The sequence below is a fragment of the Tetrao urogallus genome (assembly GCF_951394365.1).
Source record: "Tetrao urogallus genome assembly, chromosome: 4".
NCBI classification, from domain to species: Eukaryota; Metazoa; Chordata; class Aves; order Galliformes; family Phasianidae; genus Tetrao; species Tetrao urogallus.
This window is the reverse complement of record NC_136817.1, coordinates 15,288,101-15,313,191: the sequence shown is the minus strand read 5'-3', so window position 1 is coordinate 15,313,191 and position 25,091 is coordinate 15,288,101. Positions and strand designations below refer to the sequence as shown.

Below are 25,091 nucleotides of genomic sequence, written 5' to 3'. Positions count from 1 at the left end.
AACCAAGCTCATGCAGTGACTCACTGTTTTAGCCCAAGTGGGACATTTCTGTCTCTGAGGTCTATGCTGTGGACAGATTATGAGTTCTTAGCACTTAAGCAGTGATAAAACCAGCCAACACATTACAGAATTGTATGCAGTGTTTACATGCTGGTTAGTAAGGGCAGCTATGCACAATACTGTATACTCTATACAAGTGACTTGATTTTTTTTTTGAGTTCTGCTTATTGCATTGCATACTGGAAGTGCTTGAGAGCATGTTGACACCCTTTGGATTTCTTATCCTTGGGGCCACTGTACCAGTTGTCTTAGGCACCTCAGGGTACTCCTTTACTGCAGTACGCAATGCTAAGGACATCTTTGAAATACAGGAACGGGCTCTCGAGGAATGTCTTTTTATGACCTTGAATTTGTTTTGTAGGGGCTACCATTGCCCGTGCTTTTATCTACTGATGTGCTCAAACGTTGAATCAAACTCCCTTGAAATGTTTGCTTCAGCTGAGCGCGCCTCCCTGTAGCACTGAGAAGAACAAAAGCAGTAATCATAAACCTTCCTTCCTACTCATGCTTACTCACATTTCTGTTAGTGGACCAGATGTGTTGTTGGTTGTTGGGGTTTTTTTTGATAGAAGGAAAAAACACCTGTTTCTCTGCATGCTAATTGTTTTTTCCTGAGATAGTCAATTGCTATTAGTTGACTTAAGTACTGTGCATTAAAACAAATTTATGCCTGCTTTACATCATCTCTTCCCCACCACAAATGGACTGATGTTAACCTGCTGACTGATTGCACTAATGTTTTATCAGCTATTTATTGGAATTTAATTAGTGGAAACAGAAATGACTGTGTTGTTGCTGTGATGTATCTGAGAATAATCAGCTATGATCTTCCATGTTAATGCAGCAGGAAGCCAATTCTGGTAGTGCTCCACTTATTTCCAACCCAGGTGCCTGGGAAGGAGTGTTTGCAAGATGTGCAGGGATTCTGTTCTGCTCAGTCATACCTAAAATTTTCTTGCGTGTTCCTTTATCCCCTTTTTCCTTCTTTACTCCCCATGAAATGCAAATGAATAGCTTCTCCCAACAGAGTTGACACAATTATTAAACACTGATATTCCATCATTCAAATTTACACTGTACCTTTCCCTTGGTGCTGAGTGAGATTAACATAAAAAATGCTTGTTGCACACAGAAGGGCACCTGGGTATGTGCCACAGCAGAAGAGGATCTGAGAGGCAGGGCAGGTCCTAACTTTTTAGGAACGTGCATTCTGTGCGTATGCATCCTCTGAATGTACAAGTTCCTCAAATCTGCCCTCCTCATTTTTTGCTTCCAGTACAAAAAGAGTGTCTGGCAGATGGAGCTCACTCTGTGTACTTGTCTGCAGGGAGCTTTGCTGCTAGTTATCTCTGCCTAGTAAGCTACAAGAAGAGCAAAACAGCATTATGCTGTCTCAACAAAATCCATGGTGAATGAGTTCTTTTAACTCTACTGAGAAACCTGCGGTTGCAAACTTTTGTATGAAATTGTCTACTTTTTCTTTGAAAACTAGTGATGTGGTTAAAAAAGGAGGTGAGATAATAGTTCTTCACATTTCTATGCTATTTCCAATCTAGTCATCCTGATGGAGCTGAAGGGATGTGCTGGTGAACAATACTTTACCCATTCCAAATCATTGCATGTGGAAACCAGGGGACCTGGTTTAGAACTGGTGGAATTGTAGTATGAAGGAGTGGTTATATTGATGCGAAGTGCCAACTTATTTCAACATGATGTGAATAAGTAATGAAAAACCTTAAATTGGAATACTCTAGTTTTAAGTCTAATTTTAAGCATAATTGTACAGTCTCAGCAATGTTGTGGAGGACACCAAAATGTGTGATGAGGTTGACATGCCTAAGGGATGGGATGCCATCCAGAGACACCTAGACAGGATCCAGTAGTGGGCCCAGGTGAATCTCATGAGGTTCAGCAAAGCCATGGGCAAGGTGTTGCACCTGGTTGTGGCAATCCTGCTCCCAGTACAAACTGGGAGATGTTACGGTAGAGTGCGGTCCTGCCAAAGGGGATTTGAGTGTACTGGTGTGTGGCAAGCTGGACGTGAGCCAGCAGTGTGCCCTTGAAGCCCAGAAAGCCAACCGTGTCCTATGCTCTGTCACAAGAAGCGTGGCCAGCAAGTCGAGGGAGGTGATCCTGCCCCTCTACTCTGTGCTGGTGAGGCCTCAACTGGATTTCTGCGTTCAGAATTGAACTCCTCATTACAGGTGGGACATAGACCTGTTGGCATGCATCCAGAGAAGGGCCACAAAAATAACCCAAGGGATGGAGCACTTCCCTTAGCAGGACAGGCTGAGAGAGCTGGGGCTGTATAGCCTGGAGAAGAGACGCGTCTGTGGAAATACGTGATAACAGCGTTTCAGTATCTAAAGGGAGACTATAAGAAAGAAGGGAACAGACTCTTTAACAGTGTCTGTTGTGTTTAGAACAAGGGGAAATGGTTTCAAGCTAAAAGAGAGGAGATTTAGATTGGAATTCCCAGAAAACGGGAAGAAGGAAACATTTGTTGAACTTATACTGTGAAGATGGGCTGCAGACTTTGGAGCCAAAACCAAGCCTTGAGATGACTGTGGCTTATCACATAGATATTAAATGCCTGAAATTCCAGATAGTGATGCTGAACTCCTTGTTAACTTTTCATATGCTTATTTTATGTGTCTCTACTGCTTTCTATTTAGGATGAAGTTTTGGTTATGTCTCCTGGAAAATGCTGTCCAGAATGTGTTCCAAATTCCTGCTTGGTGTCAGGAAGGGTGTACCAGGTAACCTCTGACGAACTATACCAAGAGTCAACTCTTCACACGTTCTGGCACATACCTTTTTTCTTCTCCCTCATGTCTGACTTTCTGCCAGCACTAACAGCATAGTATAAACATTTCTTTTTCTCTTCCTGGACAGCCAGAAGAGTTGAAAGAAATTAGGGCTAGATAAGAATTTGCTGACGAGCAGAAAGGAAGTTTGTGTGGTGAAGCAGATTAGACAGTTATCTTTTCACGCTTTTTTGATGGAGGAAAGAAGAAAGCCCTAGTGAAGGTCAAAGCATTTGTAGCATGTGTGATTTTCTGCTAAGAACTATTTTTTGCTTATCATATGGTGATGTTGGTGAGGCCTTCGCTAGCTTGTAATTATTAAGTATGCACCACCACGTCGTTGAGACCTCATGTCTCTTCTGCGTATTTGCTGATCGTGTAGAGATAACATTTCTTAAGAAGAGTTTGGCATTGAGTACAGATATACAGAAAGAGTTGTATTGAATAGGTTGCATAGATTTCTGGAATGAACTTTGTTGTTTACGAGGACTACTTAACTGTTGTATACATCTCTTCTTTTCGAACAGCATGGCGAACAGTGGAAAAAAAATGACTGCAGTGTATGTGTGTGTCATAGAGGGGCCGTCAGATGTCTGAAAGAAACCTGTGACTCTGTTATTTGTGAGAAGGTAGTTGAAAATCATTCAGTTCTGCTACCTTGACTGCATGTCACTTTGCACATGTGCTTAGAGTCCCAATGAGCATGGCTAACAGTTTCAGTGGTTTTTGATGCTTTGTAGGGGCAGATCAAAGTGCAGCGTTCTGGGAAGTGCTGTGAGGAGTGTGTGTCTTCCAAGAAAAACTGCTTGTATGATGGCGCTATCAGGTACCATGGTGAGATGTGGAACATTACTCGCTGTGACTTCTGTGTATGTGATGAAGGCCAAGTGACTTGTCACAAAGCAGAGTGTGCCAAAGTGGAATGTGCCAAGGTAAGAAAAGTGTTCTTCGAAAATATTCCAATGAAGTGATTGGTTTACTTCCTTTTTTTCCTTCCAAAGCTGACATTTTGAGACAAAATAGCCGCCCTTCTTTTGGAGCTGCTTTTGTGCGTTTACCTTGAAAATGCTTCACAGAAAAGGAGAATGAACTCAGGATATTCTGTGTGAGGTTGACTGCTCACGACATTTGCATTGTGAAGCAAGGCAGGCTGAGTCAGTGGCTCATTCAACTCGGGTTATCTCCCACCCTGCTGTTTGCCTGCTAATGTTAGACGTCTAATTTGGGTGACAGCTGGCTTCACCTGGAGCTTAATGTGCAGAGATACGCACAGGGTAGAGATAATTAACAGCTAAAGAAATCATCAGACAACCAAGTTGGATGGGACTCACAAAGATCATGGAATCCAACTCCTGGCTTCACAGTTCTGCATGCTGCAGTGGCTTTCAGTAAGGTGATTGAGCATCAAAGGCAGTATTCTATTTCGCTCAGTTTTTTCCATGCTATTCTGGGCACAGCAGTGAAGCCAATGTTTTATGCCCAAGCTGTTTTCTCTAAGTAGCCTGATTATGTTATAGTTGTTCTACAACAGATGTGGAAAATGCATTAGGTAGATAGAAGTGTTTCTTATACACACTGTTGTGCAAAGACACACATTTTTGGATTGCCTTTTTGCAGTGCAGTAAGGCTTCTACCTTACTTCTCACCATGTCTGTTTTAATCAACGAGTTGATACTTGGTTTATACCAGCTACTCTAGTCAGTGAAGAGAAAGGAAGGAACTGTAGCAATCTGAGTTTTTTTTTTCTCCATAACGTGGCTTTCCTAGTGACTGCCTGCATGCTATATTTTGAGCAGTAGTACACTTCTGTTGTGCCTGAAGTCTGCATTGTGCACATAATGGGATCACCAGATTAGATTGTTTAGATGTTCAGAAAAGTTAGAGCTTGCACGCAGGGTCTCAGATGATGTCATGCAGAGAGGGTGTATCTAGGGGCAGATGCATCTGTTCATCTGAGATGAACAAAAAGGAAAAACAAAAATGCATTGACCCAAACTCTTGTCAGTGGTGTAGTGGTGATGATTATCATGTGACCTTAAAGTGCACAGAGAGATTTTTCTGGATGGAAAGTTGTGATTGTCATAAAATCTTCAACACTTAGCATCTGTTCAAGTCAGCTTCCTCCATGCTTTTAGCTGTAAATTGGATAATTTACACTAACGATGATGGCACTCTGTCATGGCTCAGTAGGGAAAATTATTTAATATTCATGCTCATATCTTAGGTTCTGACAAAGAATCCATTATGTAGAAAAGCCAGGGATATTTTACAGGATGATAGCAGGAGATGATGACACATAAGGTTCAAAAAGAAGGGTTCAAAAGCGTGAACGTTATCACTCATGCAGCTCTTTTTCAAACTTAGGTTCTGAAAAGTAACCATCCAGCTCAAAACCTGAGCATCTCCAAGTGATACGAATTGTCAGAGTATGAACTGCTGCGTTTTCAAATTGAATGAAATGTAATTGCTAGGGGGACAGAGGGAGGAAGGCGATGTCCTTTGCTGCAGCCAAGAGTTTTGTTCCCTCTTGATATATTTGCACAAGGATTTATTATCATAGTTTCTCTTAAGAGAATTTCCTCAAGTTAGGTATAGTCACAGTTTACCTAAGTAATACAATGTACATATTAATTAACTGCAATAAAATATTTACTCAAAAAGCAAATAAATTTTTTTTTCCTTTCCTTTTTTTTTTTTTTTCTCCTCCAAAGTTAGGAACCTGCAGTAACAAATCTGTTGTAAAGCTAGGAACATTTGGATTCTCTTCATTAAGGCACTATTAATTTTCTGGGCACATCATCCTGTTTAAAATGTGATGTCACAGATATGAACTGCAAATCCTAGACAGCTTGACATAGTAGAGTAGCATTACGTGAGGGTAGAATAGAGGCTTAGTTGTTAAATCTTTTGAAAGAAACTTGTGCAGAACTGCCATATGAAAGTGTCTGCAGGGATTCTGACCTAATCTCCAAAAAGCCATTTTGTGAAGGGCACTGGTAAGCTAGGGATACAAGTTACGTGGCAAGCTGGGATAGTTTTAGTTGTAGAAATGGATGCACTCAACCAAGACCTCTGAAACTCACAGCATCACAAAACCCTGCTGGAACACTTCTCAGGAGCCTGGTATCGAGCACTCCGATGACAATGCTCAGGTATACGTTTGAGCAATATCTTCTACAGCCACTCTCTTTTCTGAGCCTTGGCAGAGCAATGTGTTTGTAAGATATTTTTTTTGGAGGGAGGATAGTCATGTTCTTTAACTAGTTGTTTTCAGTTTTCCAGTAGTTTATGTTTATGTGTGTGGGTGGGGATGTAGATAGGGTGGAGAAGGGGGCAGTTTACAATCCAATACAATAGTAATGACATGAGGTTCAAATTACCGATAGCAATTTGAAGTAATGATTTAAGTAGCCAAAATATAACCAGAAAAGAGAGATTTTAGTTGTGTGTGGTCCTCAAAGACTGTTATTTCTTTTTCTTGCACCCTTTGTATAATCAGTGAATATACAGCTGTTATAATTAAGAAATACATGAGAGAGTTTTGTTAAATAGGTTATTACACCAAAAAGAATAGATAAAGTGCTTACCCTTATCCTGGGTTTGCTGGAAAACTCAAAAAGGAGGAATCTCCAGAAAGAGATCCTTCCCCATTGCTAGTCAGCTCTTAAATGGGTCTAGGAGAGGTGGAGCCAGACTCCACCCCTTCCAGCAGCACAGGTGAATTGCCTTCACCTGTGCTCTCAGGGCTGACTTTTGCTTGCCTCAGATGATCAATCAGAGATTCAGGCTGTGATTCAGCAGTTGCCATACAACCTTCTCAGAAATGCTTGAGATTTACTAGAGCATGGCTGGGACTAGCTGTTGGTTTTGGTGAATAGCTGGTGATGTTACTGCACCATCTGCGTGTGAAGTAGGTCACATGTAGATATTAGGTGGCAAGGTGAAAAATATTTTGGAGTGACTTTGCTGAAATGTGTGTCTGGCTGAGGTGAATCAGCAAAGCTGTTTGTTAAACTTTGGTGCTGAGTTGAATTTTGTGAGCCAGCCAAAGAAACAAGTAACAGGCTGAAAGGGAAACCAACAATAGCTGTGGAATTTCTTTCAGTATGTGAGCTCCTTGCAAACACTTAATGAACACGTAATAAATCTAATTTAGCCATTCATTTGTAACTTCTTTATTGTAGTGGTTTTGTAGACTTATGTCTGTTTCATGACTGGCATATATCAGCTCGTCTATATTTGTAATGCATGAGAATCTGATCTAGAGAAACAACTTGCATCAGGAAATAGAAGCTGTTTCTTTTGAGCTGTGTCCTAATTCCTTAAAACAGTCTTCCTTTTTCTGGAATGATCAGCTTCCACTTAAGCGTAAGAAGTTCTGAGCAGTCAGGGCACTTCATTTCCTCCTTCTACTGATAAATTATCATCTCCAGACCAGGGTTATTGGTTATACAAGTATAACCTATGGAGTTCTGTAGTTGTATTGAAGAACAGGATTTTTCCAAGTGGCATAAATAGAGCATGTACTTTGAAACTCTACTGGACAAAAAAAAGCAGAGCATTGGAGATGAAGTTACCTTCATTTGAATGCATATGCATTCAGATCTTGACAGTGGTTCAGTAAAGGTTCAGTAAAGTCCTGGATAAGGACAGTAAAAAATGGTATTCCTGTTCTCTATATCTGCTGTGGATTTCACTCGGGTGTTCTTTCTCAGCAAGGTTTAGGGATAGTCTTATCACTGAGTTCCCTAGCCTTTTCTGAGGTTTGTTCTGCAATTCAGTATTCATTAAGCACATTTTTCAAACTGTACTTACAGAGATAAAATAGGATGCAGAAAAGATAACATGAAATAGAGACTGAAGATTGCATTCCAGGGCAAGAGCTGCTCTGCCTCTGCATTCCGCAGTATTTTTGGTATTGTTGATTTCATTTGAATTTCTGCAGACTTTCTCTTCACAGGGTGAAGAATTAATTCACTTAGATGGGAAGTGCTGTCCTGAATGTATTTCAAACAATGGTTACTGTGTTTACAAAGAGCATGCCAAAGCTGTAAGTATCATGATACTTTGGAGCAGTAATAGAGAATCCTGCTTATGAAGGTTTGGAGAAGTGACTCCCCTGAGTTCTGAGGAGGACATTATTTTCAGCGCAGCAGAAAAATAATCTGTTAATATTATCTGCAGATTGCTTTTAAAATGTATGAAATTTGTTACATTTACATTGTTTATATGTGTGCATCTACTGCAGAGAAGATTGGCCTTGCTTTCCTTTCTGCAGTATAATCAATCATTTCCCATTAATATTTAATCTCTGTACTCACTGGTTTCCTGTGCATCTCGTGGAGGTAAAGATACCTTACTTTTGACCTGTTTGGTAGAGGCTGTATAGCAGAGGCAATGTATGATGTTCTGCCTGTATCATTTAATGCAATGTTCACCATGACATGAGTTCATTATTTTACAAATATTTTCAAGGAACTTTCCTTCTTAAGTTATATAGAATGAAAACATGAAGTGGTTGAAATATGCCAGTAATGGTCTTCTTATTGCTCAGGTAGATGAGAGTTGGACCTGATTGACGGCTGCTGTTTGTCAACAGATTTGAGAAGTGAAAAATTTAATGCTGTTTTTTGTTGTTGTTGTTTGTTTTGGTTTTTAATGCTAGTACTTTACTTTCCTTTCTTGGATCTCTCTCTGACCCAAGTGAGATAAAATATATTAAGATGTTAGATTTATTCAGGTTTGTGCTTTATTCTTTTTGAGAGGAACTGCCGCAAGAGCTTCACAGGCATTTAAAATGCTTGCTGACTTGTTTCTGCCTTTTTATTTCTTCACATGGCACCAGCAGAGCCTCAGCCATCAAGGGCAGCTTTGGTGCAGACCCAAAGATGCAGGTTGCAGGAGAGGGGACAGAGATTTCTCTCCTCCATTTACCATGCAGCTGGCAGTGTCAGTTTGGATGGTTAGTTCTGAGGAAAGCACCACCTCAGTCTGTGTGGCAAGTCCTTTTGAAGTAGAATAAGGCAACGGAAGAGAGGAGTAAGGAAAGTAAAATACTTTCAAGGTTAGAAGGAGGTTTAAGTGCATCAAGAAGGTCATTATGCAAATGAATAGATTCAGACCCAGAAGATTAAGGATATCTTCTCAAACCTGTGTTTCTGAACTGTGAGGAAAAAAAGTGGATGAGTGACGCAGCAAAATTTGGAGGAACAAGGAAGCACAAGGAAGTGCTTTGAGTTGGAGAAAAGGGAGGTAAGTGTTAGAAGCAGAAACGACTTAGTGCTAACTGAAAAACATCCCCTTGTGGAGGGACTGCTAAGAGGGAATGTGATCAGGAGGTCACAGGCCATGGACTTTTCTGTGAGCACTTTGCAGATTGCCTTGATTGGGAAAGATAAAGAGGGCAAGAGGTATAGAGATGCATAGTCTCATGACAACTGGCCTCAGAGCTGAAACAGCCGCAGAGATGTTTAGCTTTCTGCTGTTACTGGTGTAGCCTTGAAGTTTATCTGGGGACTTCCATGCATGAGGAAAAACACCTTTTTTATGCAGAGACTCTCCTTTACCACAGAAGCAGTAAGCACCAGGGAATCCCTGCTGGATGGCAGACCTGGCATTACTGCTGAGGCACTATCTTGATTTGGTTTGACTGCAGAGCAGCTATGCTGGTGCTGCAGAGCACTAATCCTGGCTGTTGGATCTCATATTATGCAGAGTGGACAAACGTGGAAGGAAGGGCTGTGCAGAGAGTGTGAATGCCGTGACGCAGAGGTGGTCTGCTTTCAGCGCTCCTGTCTGCCCTGCCCACCGGGCAGCATGGCTGTCAGGGAGAAAGGTGATTGCTGTCCACGCTGCCAGCCAGGTATGGACCCAGTGTCTGTTGTTGTGCTTTATCACTTGTATTATTCCTTTATCCCTTTTGTCACTCTTTTTGGGTGGGAGCACATGCATCATGCACTCATCTGACACACGTTTTGGGATCCTGGCTGTCCCTTGTCTCTCTCGTGCTGGTCTGACACACGCAGTGAATTTTAACTTGTCTTCAATCTGCAGCTGCAAAGTAACTGGTTTCTGTAATTCAGTTTACTGGAGAGGCATAGCGCTCCATCGTAAGAATGGAAGTCAGTCCTACTGACTTTTTTTGCTTTAGATGGTAGCTTTCTTTTGTCAAGAGTCTCTTCCTGGAGGTGGTGTTTTGAAAGTGTTTTGTTTTCTCTTTTTTTTTTTCAACACAAATTTTATAATGCAGATCACTGTCTTTCCAATCTTAACAAGAGTCTTAGAGCTTATGGGCTGATGATTATTTCTTGAGAGTGTGGAGGAGAAAGAACATGCTTGCAGTGCCACAGGCTCACCTGGAGCAGAACAGCTGCCAAATAATAATTGGAAAAATCAGAATAGCCTTAGCTATAGGTTAATTTTACATATAAATTCATTTTTTTCCCCAGGATGTTTTCATTCTCCTTCATTTACGTATTGCAGTTAGTAAGCTTTACATTTTGTAATTGGTAGGCTTTATCTGTGGTTTGCTCATTCTTCATTTTGGTAGCTGTTCTTGATGTATTCTTCTAACTTTGGTTTTATCACAGCGCTCCAGTTGATGGTTTATCTATGTAAAAAGAGCTTCACAGTTTAATTATACTGTCATTTGCAGGAGTGGTTTGGCACATTTGCCATATTAATGTGTTAAAGCTTTTTATTTACTGTATGCTAATAAAAATGCAAAGCACTGCAAATTGAAAAGTGAGGAAAATGGGTTTGGGGCAGTTGAGATAAAATTGTCCTAGATTTTCACAAGGGAACAGCGTCTGCGCTAACTCCAGGGGAGGTGACAGATTACATAAAAGTGCTCCCTGGATCTACCTATTGTCTTTCTTATCAAGAGGTACCGGTGTACCGGTAACCCTTGAAAATCCTGGCCTCTTCTTTTCACTTCTGCAGTGGCAGTGCTCTGGAAAATGCATACCTTGACATCATGATATTGGACTTACAGAGCAAACCTGCATTTTTGTATCCTAAAATGTGAATGGACACAGGATGAACCTGGAGTTTTTCCTCTTTTTCTGTTTTCTGCTGGAGGCTATGAGAAACAAATACAAAACCCAGCCTGCAGCAGTTTGACTTGTGAACCCAGGACATCAGCTCCTAACACATCTGCATCCTTAAAGCCAGTGAAAATTTATTGCTGCTTCTCACAGATGTGCTGGGGGAAGCAGGCAGACAGAACCCATTTATTCTCATCCACTGTACAGCACCTAGCCCCAAGCATAGTTGTGTTTTGTAAAATAAAAAAAAATAATTAAACAAAAAAACAAAAAAAAACAAAAAAACCCAAAAAACCAGCAAATATGCTCACTCACTAAGAACATTTTAGTTGGAGCAGAGGGATTTTTTTTTTGGTACTTAAAGAAAGATTGTCCATTCTGTACCTCTCTGAGCAGTCAGTTTGTTGTCAGTCTGTGAGGATGGAGCTGGATGTACCTTTGGAAAGTTACTGGTGAGAAATTCCCAATTCTTTCCTTAGGTACAGCTGCTTGGAAACTTGCATGTTATTTAGTGTAAATAGAGAGTTTTCAGTAGTGAGGTCCTTTTGCTGACTTGCCAGATAGGAGCAGACAGCTTTTCTTCCAGCAAGCACAGTAATAAAGAAAAAATAGGCTTTTTTTCCTGGTCTCTGCAGAGAGATTGGACATAACTTTTGAGGAAATACCTGTTGTCAAGAAATTCTTCTACAGCACTGTGACATAAAGCTTCTGACTGGAGGGGATGTGGTCCGCCACTATACTTTGACCTGATGTGGATGCATCAGGTGACTTATTGTAGAGTTTGCATAAAGGAATGTAAAATTTAGGTTGTTTTTTGCCATTAATTCCGGATCGCTCATGATTTTTACTGTTGTACAACAGTGTGGTCAAGAAATTTCTGTTTTATCTATAGCCTAGGAAACCACAGTCCTTACAATACCCTCCCACATATTAGGACACAACAATATAGTATTTAGCCTTTTTCATGCTAGTTTGGAAGAAAACCATTCCAAAACTGACAGAACATGAACCAGCAAGATAAGCTAGTAATTAATTTTACTTTGATTTTGGATTATGCATTTATTTTATTCTTTTCGTCTGAAAACACTGCTGATGGTTTTTGCCCTTGTGTTTTTCTTTTGCACCAGGGAAGTGTCACCCAGACTGTTTGACCTGCTCTCAGTCCTCTGATCACTGTATTGCCTGCCGTGATGTTAAGAAGCGGCTGCAGAATGGGCGCTGTGTGGAGATGTGTGGGTCAGGCTTCTATCAGGATGGGGGGACTTGCTTAGGTAAAGTCTGCAGGGGATGTACACTGCCAAATGACTGTGTGTTCTGTGGCTTGCTTTGCATTTGTTCGCGGAATCCCGTAGGCTTAATCTATACAGATTGTTAAGCTCTGTTTGGAAAAGTATGCAGGCACGATACTGAGTGGTAGCCATAGGCTTTGGTTTCAAATGAGAGTGAATTCTTAATTTTTTTTTGCCACAGTGAGACAAAATTGTCTCTTCTGCAGAGCAGAGGTGTTGTGCTACATCAAGACGTTTGGAATTAATGCATCTTTCTTTTCTTCTCATGGAAGCCTGCAATGAAACATGCTCAGCCTGTGTGAATGGCTTCGAGTGTTCCTCGTGCCAGACATCACTGCTGATGAAGAATGGGCAGTGTGTGACTTCATGTGGGAAGGGATTCTTTCAGGATCAACTCATATGTGCAGGTAACTTGAAGCAAAAAAAGATTGCAGTGCTTTGTGATAGCAAAATGGCAGACAAAGAGGTACCCACATGATTAGATGTGTGCTCTGTTTGGGGGACTTGCTGTTGACATAGGTGTTAATGTTCACCCGAGAGTAAAGTGAGGAGTGATCAAAGGAACCAAGTCGTATGGTATAAAACTGATTACTGGTTGGGGAAATACTCACTGAAATTCCTGAGCAGGTGAGTTTGGTAGGTATAAAACTCTCTGCTTTAGAAGTCTGCAGTTTCAGATTTTCACCGGAGTCCTCTTACAATTCAGAATTCTCTTCTGGAAACATGACTGTGTTTCTTGTGGTGTTGAGGATGCAGAGCAGAGTGTGTGCTTTCATTTCACTAAGGATTTAACACCCTGAACTGTGTCTGGCAGTCTGATCTCTATACGAGTTTTTAGCTTAGCAGCTGCAGCTTAGTCCACACTAATGCTTAACCTATGAGGAGTCAGCACTTCGAGGTGTATAAATTACTTGTAGGGATGGACTATTTATAGGACCAGAAAAACTCACAGTAAAGACTTGTTAAAAATATTTTTTGTTCTGTTCTACCATTGTTCATTTCATTTCATATGTTGCTCTCTCTTCGTGGTTGGGCTAACAGTTGGTAGGGCTAACTGTTCTTAAGAAGAATATTTACCAAGTAAATTAGTAATTCCATAAGACATCTGGTCTGTGTCTAAATCCTAAACCATACTGTTTCAAAGACTGATATTAAGGTAGCAGTGTTAGTTTCCTATGTGATGGGACTATAATAGTGTTTTTATGAGCTTCTCCTGCTCCTTTGAAATATATGTATTTTTCCTAAACTGTAATGCAGCAGCTTTTTCATCGTGGCAGTTTGTTTTCCCTAAAGTTACTACTTTTCTTCTCTTGCTGTTGCCTTTTTTCAAAGGCTTCTGATTATTTCTACAGCTCTAATTCATAAGCAGTATGGAGCACATGCTCAACTTCTTGAGCCACTATTTTAATTTCTTTGAAACTAGCCTTGCTCCTTAAAATTAAACAAAAACATAGGGTATTTAGCAGATTTCAAGGGAAAGCACTTTAGATTCTAAGTCCAGATTCCTTTTCTAAAGTGGCTTGCCTTGAAGAGCTCACCATTTGTTTCAGGATTTGAAAGTCTGAGAAACCTCTGTCAGCACTGACTACAGACTAGAGCCCCTTTGTGCACATATAAAGAGAAAAAAAGAGACCCAATCCAAAAGAATTTACAGTGTTAAGTATCAAATAATCTTCTACTTCGTTTGGTTTTATTTTACCATTTCCTTTCCACCTGCTACCAGTATTTTAATTGGCAGTGCCCATGTACTGCTGAAGCAAGAGGGAAAGGCTAATGTTTCATTTTATTACTGGTTTGTAGATTACTGATTGTACATTCCATCCAAATTTGCAGTCACGCGTGCTTGTAGCTGAAAGTTGCTGGGAAAATTTGTTCCTCTTTCCCCAGGGGAATTAAACTGATTTGCTTTAGTTCTGCCTGACTGCATTTTCTGCATAAAGTAAAACTGGTGGAATAAGTCTTAAATTTCAGATATAGTCCATAATTCATTTCCATTCACTCTTTCTTTGTATTCTCTTCATTTTTACAGATCTGTAATCTGATTGTCCAGATGGGCCTTAGGCTGTTCAGGAGTATTTTTCTCATAATAGTTTTAACAACTGCGATAAGCATGTTCCAAAATCATAAAAAGAATGAACTAGACTGTGTTAATGTTACCATTCAAGTAAAGTCTCTCTTGAGTCTCTCTCTCGACCTCATTGCAGCCTATCAATACCTGAAGGAAACCTACACCCAGGAGGGGAGTAAACTCTTCAAAAGGGCTGACAATAGCAGGACTAGGGGAAATGGATCCAAGTTGAAGGAGGGAAGATTTAGCTTGGATGTTAGGGGGAAGTTCTTTACAAGGAGAGTGGTTAGGCCCTGGAACGGGCTGCCCAGGGAGGTTGTGGATGCCCCGTCCTTGGACGTGTTCAAGGCCAGGTTGGACGGGGTCCAAACATGTGTATGTTTGGTGGCCCTGCTAGGCAGGGGGGTTGGAACTACATGATCCTTGAGGTCCCTTCCAACCCGGGTGATTCTGTGAGGAATTCACTCTGGAGATGAAAAACACCTATAAAAACAGGTTTCCCACAGCATTCTGCTGTTGAGACACCATTGTCTGCATTGCAACAAAAGACAATGAATTAGTCTTTCCTTTTGTTCATGTTTTATGACACCTGGTTTAACTGAACGTACTTGGAATTTTGGAAGACAGTTGTTTCTTGATGTCTTCCCAGTTTTAGTCTTACACCAACGTTGCTTCACGCCTTTCCTCCCACCCTTATTTATTTAAAGTGTTAAAACCATTAAGAGAATGTGAAGTTGAGAACCTACAGTGGTATGTTTAGAACTCATGGTTCACTTTGAATTCGGCTTGGAACAGTGTAGCAGATGAAGGCTTCTCTGTAAGAAATCTGTCATGGAAACAATTCAGCCTACACCAAAGGCAAAGCAAAGTGAAGGAAAAATATAAGATGTCTGCCTGATAGAGTGGAAGGGCTCAAAGGACTTGTAGTGTTCAGTTCTCTCCTTGCATTTTTCTAACTTAATTATTTATGTTTTTCAAGATTATTCAAAAGCTTAGAGCACAAGTGTTTGTGCTTTGATCTCTGAGAGTGCAAATGTTGAGATGTGTAACTTGATACTGAAAGACCCAGCTTGCACTGTAGCAAAGCCCTTGAATTTTTATTCACAGCATGTTGTTTTTCTTTGCTGTATCCTGGCTGCAGGGGCTCACCTTGAGACTTAGTGACAGAATGTGCCTAAGCTAAGGTAAGCATTCCCAGCTCACAGGTTAGAGGTGGTTACTGATGATATGTAGCTCAGAACATGGACCTCTCTTTGCTTTCCAAAAGTCGGCCAGTGATTTCTTACTGTGTTCTTGCTGGAATGCCATTTGTATTAGCCCTTCTGCTGTCATCAAGCTGGGCAGTATTACACCTGTGCTTATGTGGATAAGAGGTAGTTTGATAAGTGGATTGTTAAGTCACTGTCTGATTTCTAGGAGAAAGTACAGAAATATCACTTTGCAGGACCTCTCATTTTCTCAATGCCCTGAGTCACTTCTGTTTGACCCCTGAGTAAGAGCAGAGAAAGGCACCCACTGGCTCAGGAGCCACCAGGGTGTTCTTGCTTTCACCAAGAAGAGAGGCTCGCAGAACCATAGAATGGCTTGTGTTGGAAGGGACATCTGGAGGTCATCTGGTCCAACGCCCTGCTCAGGCAGGGGCATATTGAGCTGACTGCCCAGGGCCAACCACCTAGCTGACTTGTAATACTGTGATACTCCACAGCTTCTCCAGCCTACCTGTGCTAGTGCTCCTGTCACCTGCACAGAAAATAAATGTTTCCGAAGTTCTGTCTGTTTAGCATTGATTTTTCTGAAAAGATATTTGACTGCAGCTTAATGAATACCATTGTGTCACCTGAAGCATAGAACTGTTGTTCTGTCCTATGCTAGGCAGATTGCCTTATCTTGAATTAGAGAGAATGCTCCAGTTTCTGCTTTTAAGCAAAATGTACGACCTATCTTGTGCCAGTCTCTGTCTCAGCAATTTTTTTGTGAAAAGTAACATATGCAGCCATTTTATGAGAAGGTTACAAGTTTAGTGAGGGCCTATACTTTGATATTAGAAGCTTTTACTGCAAAAACACATTCCAACTCTTGCAGCAGTCTCTGGATAAGGTGCGGAATCTTGCACACGTGTCCACTCACACTGAAGAGAAGAGCGAATAGAAAATGACACCTACTGAATCTGAACTGAAAATAGCAAGGAAGGGTGAAAACAGCTTCCTGGCAATGCTTCTGTTGACACATTTTCTCACAGCCACTTAGTTGCTCCAGGCAAAGATGTTTTAGCTGACAGTGGCTCATTGAATGCTTCCATTTTTTCCCCCCTGCATTTTCAGTGAGTCTGGTGACTGGCTGTTTGGGCAACAAGCAGCTGTGGAGTCTGGCAGTGATCCAGCGCTGAAAGAGCAAAGCCTCTGCAGGCTGGGTGTGTACAAGTACATATAATGGGCAGGAATGGGTTTGAGTTGCTGTCTCAGCCACACCAACAGATTCCACAGCTATGGCTGTGCCATCTGATGTCAAACAGAACAAATGAATTAGGTAGCTGCTGCTCTTGTGTCAAAATGATCCTCAAGACATGGAAATAATGCCTTTTGCTGCAAGCACAAGAAGGGTAGGATTGTATCTGTAGGAGCAGGAATAAGGCTCTGCTTGTTTGTCATCTGGAAACTGTTAATTGATATCTCCTGAAGCCATGTGTCACTTTGCATACAGATATGGCTGTATCGGAAGAGACTGTGGAGCATGATTGCAGGGAGGGCTTGCAAAGCAGAGCTGAGGTTTACTGCAAACCTGTTTTCTTTTGTAAGCCAACCTGAGGAAATAGTCACCGATCTTCTGCTTTGAGTCATTTACTGTTCTCCCAAACACTACATATATCTCTCTTGCTAAAATCGAGTTGCATTCCTTCTCCTTTGCATGCCTTCTTCCAAACCTCAGTTCTTACATCTCCTGCTTGAAAGAAACCATGTGGGCCTGGTCAGTGTTGTGTAGATTGGATTCCAGAGGATCTGTTTCCAAGCATTTTATCAAATTCATTGTGAGTTTTCAGGTGTGATGACTTCCAGTAGGATGTACTTCATTTCTCTCACTGTAACTGAAAAACTACAGAAGTCATTTTCTTTCTAGGAATGCAAAAAGGCTTGTGAAGGACTTGGAGAATTGGAAAAACTTCTTTACAGAAAGGGTTGTTAAGCACTGGAATAGACTCCGCAGGGAGGTGTTTGAGTCACCATCCCTGGGTGTGTTTAAAATCCATTTGGATATGGTGCTGAGGGACATGATTTAGTGGAGGGTTGTTAGAGTTATCGTAGTTTGGTTAGGTTGCGGTTGGACTTGATCTGTAAGGTCTTTTCCAACCTGAGCAATTCTATGATTTTATGATTTCAAAGCAACGGCTGCCTCATTAAAGGGCCTGAAAGCTGCTGTGATACACTGAAGTAGTTTTGCAGGATCAGTACAGAGAGCTGTGACAACCAACTGAGAGAGAGAGAGAGAGAGAAGTAAGATCCTAAACTCATGCAGGCTGCAGACTTCACAGTTTTGTATCATTACCTGGTTCAACTCTAGGCATTACAGGTTTCCCACTAAAAGTATGGCATAGGGAATGCTGTTAGCTCCCTTCTGTAGAACATCTTTTCTTCTTGTCTCCATCCCTTTCCTGCTGGCTGTGTTTAAAGTAACATTTATAGTGAGTTTCTTTTGTTGCGGAGAACAGGATGTGTGAGCTGGTCTGAACTGTCAGCTGCTCTGCTAGCCCTATAGCCATTTGTCTGTAGTTGGGCTTAAGATGGCCAGTGCCAGAAGGGAAGGTGAGCTGAGAGAAAGCATCATGCTTAGCTGTAGGTGAGAACGGTGGTAGTGGTGACAAAAGCCCAGCAGAACATTTGTATGCGGACTTGACAGAGGCGATCCTACTGGGACCTAGCTCCAGAGAAGAGCCTGGAACGTAACTCCAATCATACCAAACAGCTTTCCCAGCATGGAGCTGTTTATAGTAATACACTCAGCAGAATGTGTGGCTCTAGAAGGAGGCCAAGTCTTTATTTTGCCCTACACATAGCACAGCTTAGGGCAGCTGCTTGGGAGAATATATAGAGGAGAGAAGCTACTCAAGAGCACTTGGTCTGCTACATGCAGTGAGTGGTGCCCAGTGGGAGGACAGTCTTAGAGCCAAATCACAGTTGCCTAGTTGACCTGTCTTTAATAAAAAAGGGCATTTTTAATACAGTGTGCAAGGCTGTTTGTTTTTTAAACAGAGTTTGGAGGCCAGGCTGCCAGGAGGGAGTAGCCTTTCTTGGAAAAGAATGGTGTTTACAGAAATGACATGAGAATTTCTGAAAATAACTGCGTAACTTCAGATGTGTTAACAAATTTAGGCAGGTTAACAGTGGAGAAGTCAAGCTGTGCAGTGGGGAGTGTACTATTAGAAGATTGAGTCCTTGTGTCCATCCTTTCAGAAAAGTGTTGAAAGGTACAGTGAGCTTAGAGGAGCAAAATAGTCCTGACTGGAAGGTGAAGTGAGGACGATTCAGTACCTAGGAATTTACAGCATGAACTCATATCTGAAGTTAATTTGCGAGTGTGAACATGCCCTGAGAATCATCCAAGCTGGAATGAGATGGAGCTTTTCATCAGCAAAGGAAATTATTGACTGGAGCAAAAAAATGTGCTCAATCTTTGCCTTCAAATGGGATGTCTAGTATTCAGTGCATTGTGATTCATTCACATTAGATGCACTTGATAGTCTTGGCATATGTACCAGTTCACCTTGCTGTAGGAGTCAGTGGGAGAAATCCTATCAGGTGCAAAATGCCCAACATCCTTATGACAGACTTCTCACATAGAAATATTCAGACAGAATAGTCAGAGCATTGTGGAGAAATCTAGCATTATGCAGGGAAAAACCATGAAGGAAGGTGAGAAGGGAGAAAGCAAACAGCTAATTATAAGGCAATAAAAGAAAATGATGAGAAAAGGTAAACTAATCAAAGGTAGAATTATGGAGAAGGAAGCATGCAGAAGGTCAAAAGACCAAATGCTGGATGTATATCCTGTATCTTAGCCCCTAAACACACCCTTTTCCAACCCTGTGTATGTCATGTCGCATCTGTGTTTCAGTTGCCTGTCTATGAGATGGAGATGATAATGCTTCCCTGCTTCGGGGAGTAATAAGATCCACTGAGATAGGGTGTTTATCTTCTGGGCAGCGTGACTCATACATAAGCATAAACATAGGTGCTCTGTCTCGTTAATTAACAAACTACAAGAGCAATTATAGCCTCAGGCAGACAGAAGAAGCGTAAGAATCATGCAGAACAAGAGTGAGAGGGGAATACTGGTGATAGCTCTTTTGCTGTAAGCATGTTTACAGCTGTGTGCTGTCCTGCATAATCATCCCTCCTCTGTTCTGCCCTTGCCCAGAAATATTAGGCATGGTCTTGGAATGGAAGCACTTCATTTTCTCCTGTTATTGGGGAGAAGATGAATTGTCACTCATTTAGGGGGTTTATTTTGGCAGGAAGGTGTTTGCTTTTGTCACTGCTCCACATGTAAGCATACTTTTAGTTACTCACTGATGAGTTTTTCTTGTGTGGCTGCAACTTCAGACATGTTCACTGATACAGAGCGTACAATGAGCGTACAAAATATGACAAATGTCATATAGTGCTATTTTCTCCTATCTATTGTGGTTCTCATGTACCTGCCTCATTGTGAAAGAATAAATTTAAGAACACTTCCGGATGTAACAATGAAAAAAAAATCTAATCTCTAAAAGAACTGTAATTAGTGCAGTTCATGTAATCACTGATAGCATGGGATTTAATGTGCATCTGCTTCACAAATTCCATAAACGGAACCATAATGGGCTGTATTTTCCTCATAGCTGAACTTGCAGAGTTTTGAATATGGTGGCTCGTTCAACATGTGCTTTGGTAGGCGGAATGCAGCTAAATACAGCTATGACTTCAACTGCAAGACATCATCGTGGTTGAGGATGACTTTTTGGCCTATATGTTGCTATGCCTGAAAAAGGGCATTTTGACCTTCCTTCATTGCAGGGATGTGATCAGACTTCAGACATACGCAAAACACTGCTGTATCCCAGCCATGATACATGGCTCACACAGGGAGAAATGCTGCTAGTATTCCTACTCAGCAAACGGATGCATCTTCTCTCTAGCACAATGAAGAACAGGGCTTAGGTGTCACAAACACTCTTTTAGTCATGTTACAAACACTCTTCTAATCTGATTACAGCTACAGAGACAATGCTGAAGCATGTTAGGTGTCGCAGTGCGTGTACAAAATGGTGATGTAAATCATGCCGCTGAGATGAGATGGATAAAAATACTAGTATAAGAAAAGCAGAGATCTTCTGTTTTTTCTTTTTTCTTTTCTGAAGCAGTGGATGCCTTTCAATTTGAGGAGCAGAATTGCAGAAAAATGAATTGCTGCAAATTCTTCAGTTTAAAAAGAAGATTGAAAGTTAATCATTTATTAATCTTTTACCTTTCTTTCCTGCAGCTTGTCATGAGTCCTGTTCCTCGTGCTGGGGACCTGCTGACAACAACTGTTTCTCCTGCAAGGACACATCGCATGTGCTAAAAGCAGGGCTCTGTGTGGCCAGCTGTGGAAAGGGATTTTATGAGAAGGACGGAATCTGCAACGGTAAATGCCTGTTGTCTTTCTCCATTGCAAGAAGTTTGAGAAATGCTCTGCAAAAATGCAATCAGTATTTCATTCAGCCATGCAGCAGTTGTGATTTTATTCATGTGTAAGAAGCCAGATGCACCTTGTGCATAAAAATCAGATAAGGAAAGCTGCTGTTTGTTTGTAAGATTATTAATTCATTTAAGCTAATCAGATGCTGAAAGGTTTAAGGTTTTTCTCTCATTGAACAGCTTGAAAGCCTAACTGAGTTGTTTTTGAGGGCTTGACAAATCCCTTTATCTGTGGAAAGAAAAATGGCCCTTGCCAGCAGATTTCTGTAAATTTGATTGTAATTCAGCGTCACAGTAACTAATACCTGAACAACGGGTGAGACTTGGGAGCTAGGAAGCTTTGTGAGAAGAGGAGGAAGAGAAGGCTAGAGGCACAAATCAAAATCTCAACCAAACAGATCACAAAGGGGGAAAAAAACCCTCAAATAAATAATCTAAAATTTGCTGCAATCATTTGGACCAAGCTCGTGTTTCTACTGGCAGCCACCTCCAGCTTCTTTGAAGGACTTGCTGGCATAGTTAATAATGTTACTAGCTATGGCACAGCTAGCTAGGGGGAAAGCCTAAAACTGGTGGCACATGGATAAAATTTTGGCCACTGCCCCAGTAAATGTTACAAGCGTGTGTTTTGAAATATGCAGAATTGAAATTTTGCTTCTGTAGCTAAAAATTATGTAAGCTCAAAGTGAAATTTTATCCAGGTGCAGCTTAACCATTTTTGTTACTTTTTGCCAGTGCAATAAAAAAATCCCTCAAAACTGCACAGCTGTTCCTCACACCCACCAGAACTCAGGTTTTTTATCATCTTCCAAAAGCACTGATTTTGATACCCAGCTGGAGATCTGTAAGCTGTTTTAAAGTGAAGCTGCCTTACTGGTGAAAATAAACAAAAATTAGACACATACAATTCTTGGCCATGCTGAATACACAGCAGCAATAGTGCTGCTGACTTAAGGAAGCCAGAGTTTCATACTGTTTCTCTTGAACAACAAGTCAGTTAACTTCAGAACTGACTGCCTGGGAAAATACTGACCACAGAAATTGATTAGGAACATTATCATGCTTGATTTTAGATGCAATTTCGTGCTTGTAGTTTTGATTTGTAGCAAAGAGGAAGAGGGGGGAAACTGGTAAATTTTTGCTCAACTTTTTTTCCATCTTTTACTTCCTGAACAGTCTGAGAAGTATGTTTGTTGTACAGTTATGTATATTTGTGAGGTGGTTTATTTGTAGGACCACTGGTGAACAGGAAAGAAAAATGCAACGCTATCTGGAGAGTCTTTTTCTGTATGTCCCAGGACATGTAAACCTTTTGATTCACTAAGTAGTTGTTTGAGTTTTTTATTAAGAAAGAGGAAAATAAGAGATTTTAGTGTCTGATCTGTATGCAATTATGTAGAGTTGTTGTCCATTTTCAGCTTAAAGCGTTGCACATACAGAAGTTACAGGGAGGCAGAGTCATTTACAATGATTGTCAGAGCATTAATATAATTGTGCCTCAGCAACCTAGCTGATAACGTTGCTGTTGAGATGAAAACTCTTTTGGATCTGGAGAGTGTGCTGACCAAATAGAAGGTAAGTCTGGTGCAAGCAGGGTGATGGATGTTGTAAGGCAGCAATGAGATCCTCCCCCCCCCCCTTCCCATTGCTGGGTGTAACACCAGAAACAACCTGCAGTGGTAGCAGTTGGATCTAGGCACGAAAATGCAAACCTTTCACTCCAAATACCTGCTTGTAGAGAACAGAAGCCTGATGGGATTTGTAAGTTTTCCTTTCTGTAATCCATCCAAGCATTCCTCTGCGTGGGCAGCAAATGCAAGGAGGGAGCATGGCTATGGAGCTATTACTGGTATTTGTACTTAGGAGTTCTAGACACTACATAGGTCAGTCTGTATACATGTCTGTACATGCACGTCTCCCTCTGTGAATGTCACTACTTATTCCAGGATAGCCTGAGAGGTTGCTGGTGCTGGTGAGGATCATTTAAAAGGTGCCGTTTAAAAGACGGGGTGGTTTACTTTATTTATATGGTTGGTTTGATGTTTCTGTTACTAGCTTATTGAGTGTGTTTCATTAATGAGCTCCCCTCTTCGGTAGTTTGTGACCCGTCCTGTGAAACATGCAGTGCAGCCCAGCCCAGTTGTTTAACCTGTGCTTCAGATAAAGTGTTACACAACGGGAAGTGCACTTCTGAGTGCCCAGGTGGATATTTCCCAGGCAGCAATGGAAAATGCAAGGGTAAGAGGCATATTTGCATGAGCTTTCTTAAGACTCTCAAGGAACTCTTCACATGTCTTCTGTTCCTCAAATGTTTGCCTTTGGGGAGGAAATTTTAAGATCACAGAATTGAGCATGGGGAATGTTGTTTATTATTTTCTTTGGGGATTTTCTTATGATGGATTGTTTTAAATAACCTCTGCCTTGTGAAACATATTAAGACAAACTGAGATAAATGTTTGCAATGCAGTATGAGTAGGAGTTATTACTGTGTTACTGGCTATTAGTAGTGCTCTTCTGCTCTCATTAGTTCACACAGCTGAATATCCTCCCAGCTGGGAGTTTTCACTGTGGCGGGAGGATGCTGTAGTCAGCAACACAATTTGCAAGGAGGGAAAACAGAATATTTCAGTTCCGTGTGCTTGTTTCTTTTATCAGCTTGTCATGATTCGTGCTCCACTTGTGAGGGACCTCTGGCCACTCACTGTACCTCCTGTTCCCTTCCTCTGGCTTTGCACCAGGGCCAGTGCCTGCAGAGCTGTGGAGTGGGCTTTTATCAGGATCACAACTTTTGCAGGGGTAAGCTCTGTAATTTGAGTGAATTCCTCACCTGCTGAGAGTTGATGTATTTGTATTGGCTTTTGTTGGCTGTGCTCAGAGCATTCAACTGTGACACTGATTCTTATTGCTGGTCAAGAAATGAGTCATTTCCATGTTTGCTTACTGATTGTTTTCCATTTTGAGAAAAATCAAATGTTCCCAAATACATTGTAGTTTTACACCTTCAAGATTCACTGATCTTGGGGATGTTTCTTTTCTCCATGCTCTTGAAATAAGCACACATTGCTATCAATTCCAAAATTTTCTTGAGACAATTGAAGAGGTGAATAAAATACACATACTTAATATATTTTGCAACAGTGGAAAACGTGAAAATTCAGGAGATGTATTTCTGCTTCCTTTAAGCCCATCATACTGTTATTTCTAGCTGTCTTAATGGTGAGATTATGTTCATGTTTCCAGCTCCAGAAATTAAAGGAACATTGTAATACTGTGCCACTAGCGATCAAGGTTGTTGGTTGTTTTTTTTTTTCTTCCAACTGTTTGTCAACTTTATTGAAGGGAAGAGCTGTTGTTTTAAAAGTATGACAGCAAAGTATTTCCCTGTTTAATCATAGATGATACGGCACTCCGTCTGTTTATGGAAGAAATTCCTTAGCACGTGAGTTGCTGCAAGACGTGGCTGCTTGGTTAGCTCTTTGATTGTCAGACTATTCACCGCAGTGCAAAACTGGAAAGAGGACCACAGGGCTTGAACCAGTTTTTTTCTCAGTTTTTGTTTACAAGATGCCTGACTTTGCATGGGTATTGGGCCTTGTCCATCTCTGTGAGACATCTCTCCTCAGAGCTGTGTCTCTGACTGCTCTCTTTACACATGCACAGGTTGCCACCCATCCTGCCGTACCTGCGTTGGCCCAGAGGCCTCTCATTGCCTGCAGTGCTGGGCACCAGAGGATGTGCTGCAGCCCCATCAACCTGTGGAAGGAGCTGTGCACGGCTTTTGCCTCTCACACTGCCAGGCTCACTTCTACCTGGATGTCACAGGAGTCTGCAGACGTGAGTTGAGGATGGAAACTGTTCTTTGAGGCTTTAAGCACAAGGCTGTGCTGAATTTTATGTTTCTGGTCACTTCGTACTATGTTTGCTTCTAGTATGCTTTGAGTTCCTCTGTAACACTTTTGGAGGAAAATACACTCTGCATGTAAATTGCATGTAAAGGATTTGTTGTTGCTGGGTGGTTTTTTTTTGTTAATGATTTGTTTCTGGTCTGGTCACCTTAGCGTAGCTTTCTTTTCTTTCAATTTGAGTGTAAGATTTTTACCATTGATTATTTT

The 25,091-nt window shown here is 41.2% G+C and overlaps 1 protein-coding gene across 1 annotated transcript in view; it reads left to right on the top strand.

Annotated features, from left to right (window-relative positions):
• Positions 1-25,091, top strand: part of FRAS1 (Fraser extracellular matrix complex subunit 1) — a gene marked incomplete at both ends in the record, with an annotated part of 163,381 nt that overhangs the window by 60,758 nt on the left and 77,532 nt on the right. Inside the window, 11 exons of the mRNA XM_079534855.1 lie at positions 2,736-2,819; positions 3,395-3,496; positions 3,608-3,799; positions 7,828-7,917; positions 9,582-9,729; positions 12,040-12,183; positions 12,474-12,608; positions 20,783-20,926; positions 23,077-23,217; positions 23,635-23,775; positions 24,640-24,813. Coding sequence (XP_079390981.1) covers positions 2,736-2,819; positions 3,395-3,496; positions 3,608-3,799; positions 7,828-7,917; positions 9,582-9,729; positions 12,040-12,183; positions 12,474-12,608; positions 20,783-20,926; positions 23,077-23,217; positions 23,635-23,775; positions 24,640-24,813 — 1,495 coding nt within the window. The remainder of the gene's footprint in view (positions 1-2,735; positions 2,820-3,394; positions 3,497-3,607; positions 3,800-7,827; positions 7,918-9,581; positions 9,730-12,039; positions 12,184-12,473; positions 12,609-20,782; positions 20,927-23,076; positions 23,218-23,634; positions 23,776-24,639; positions 24,814-25,091) is intronic.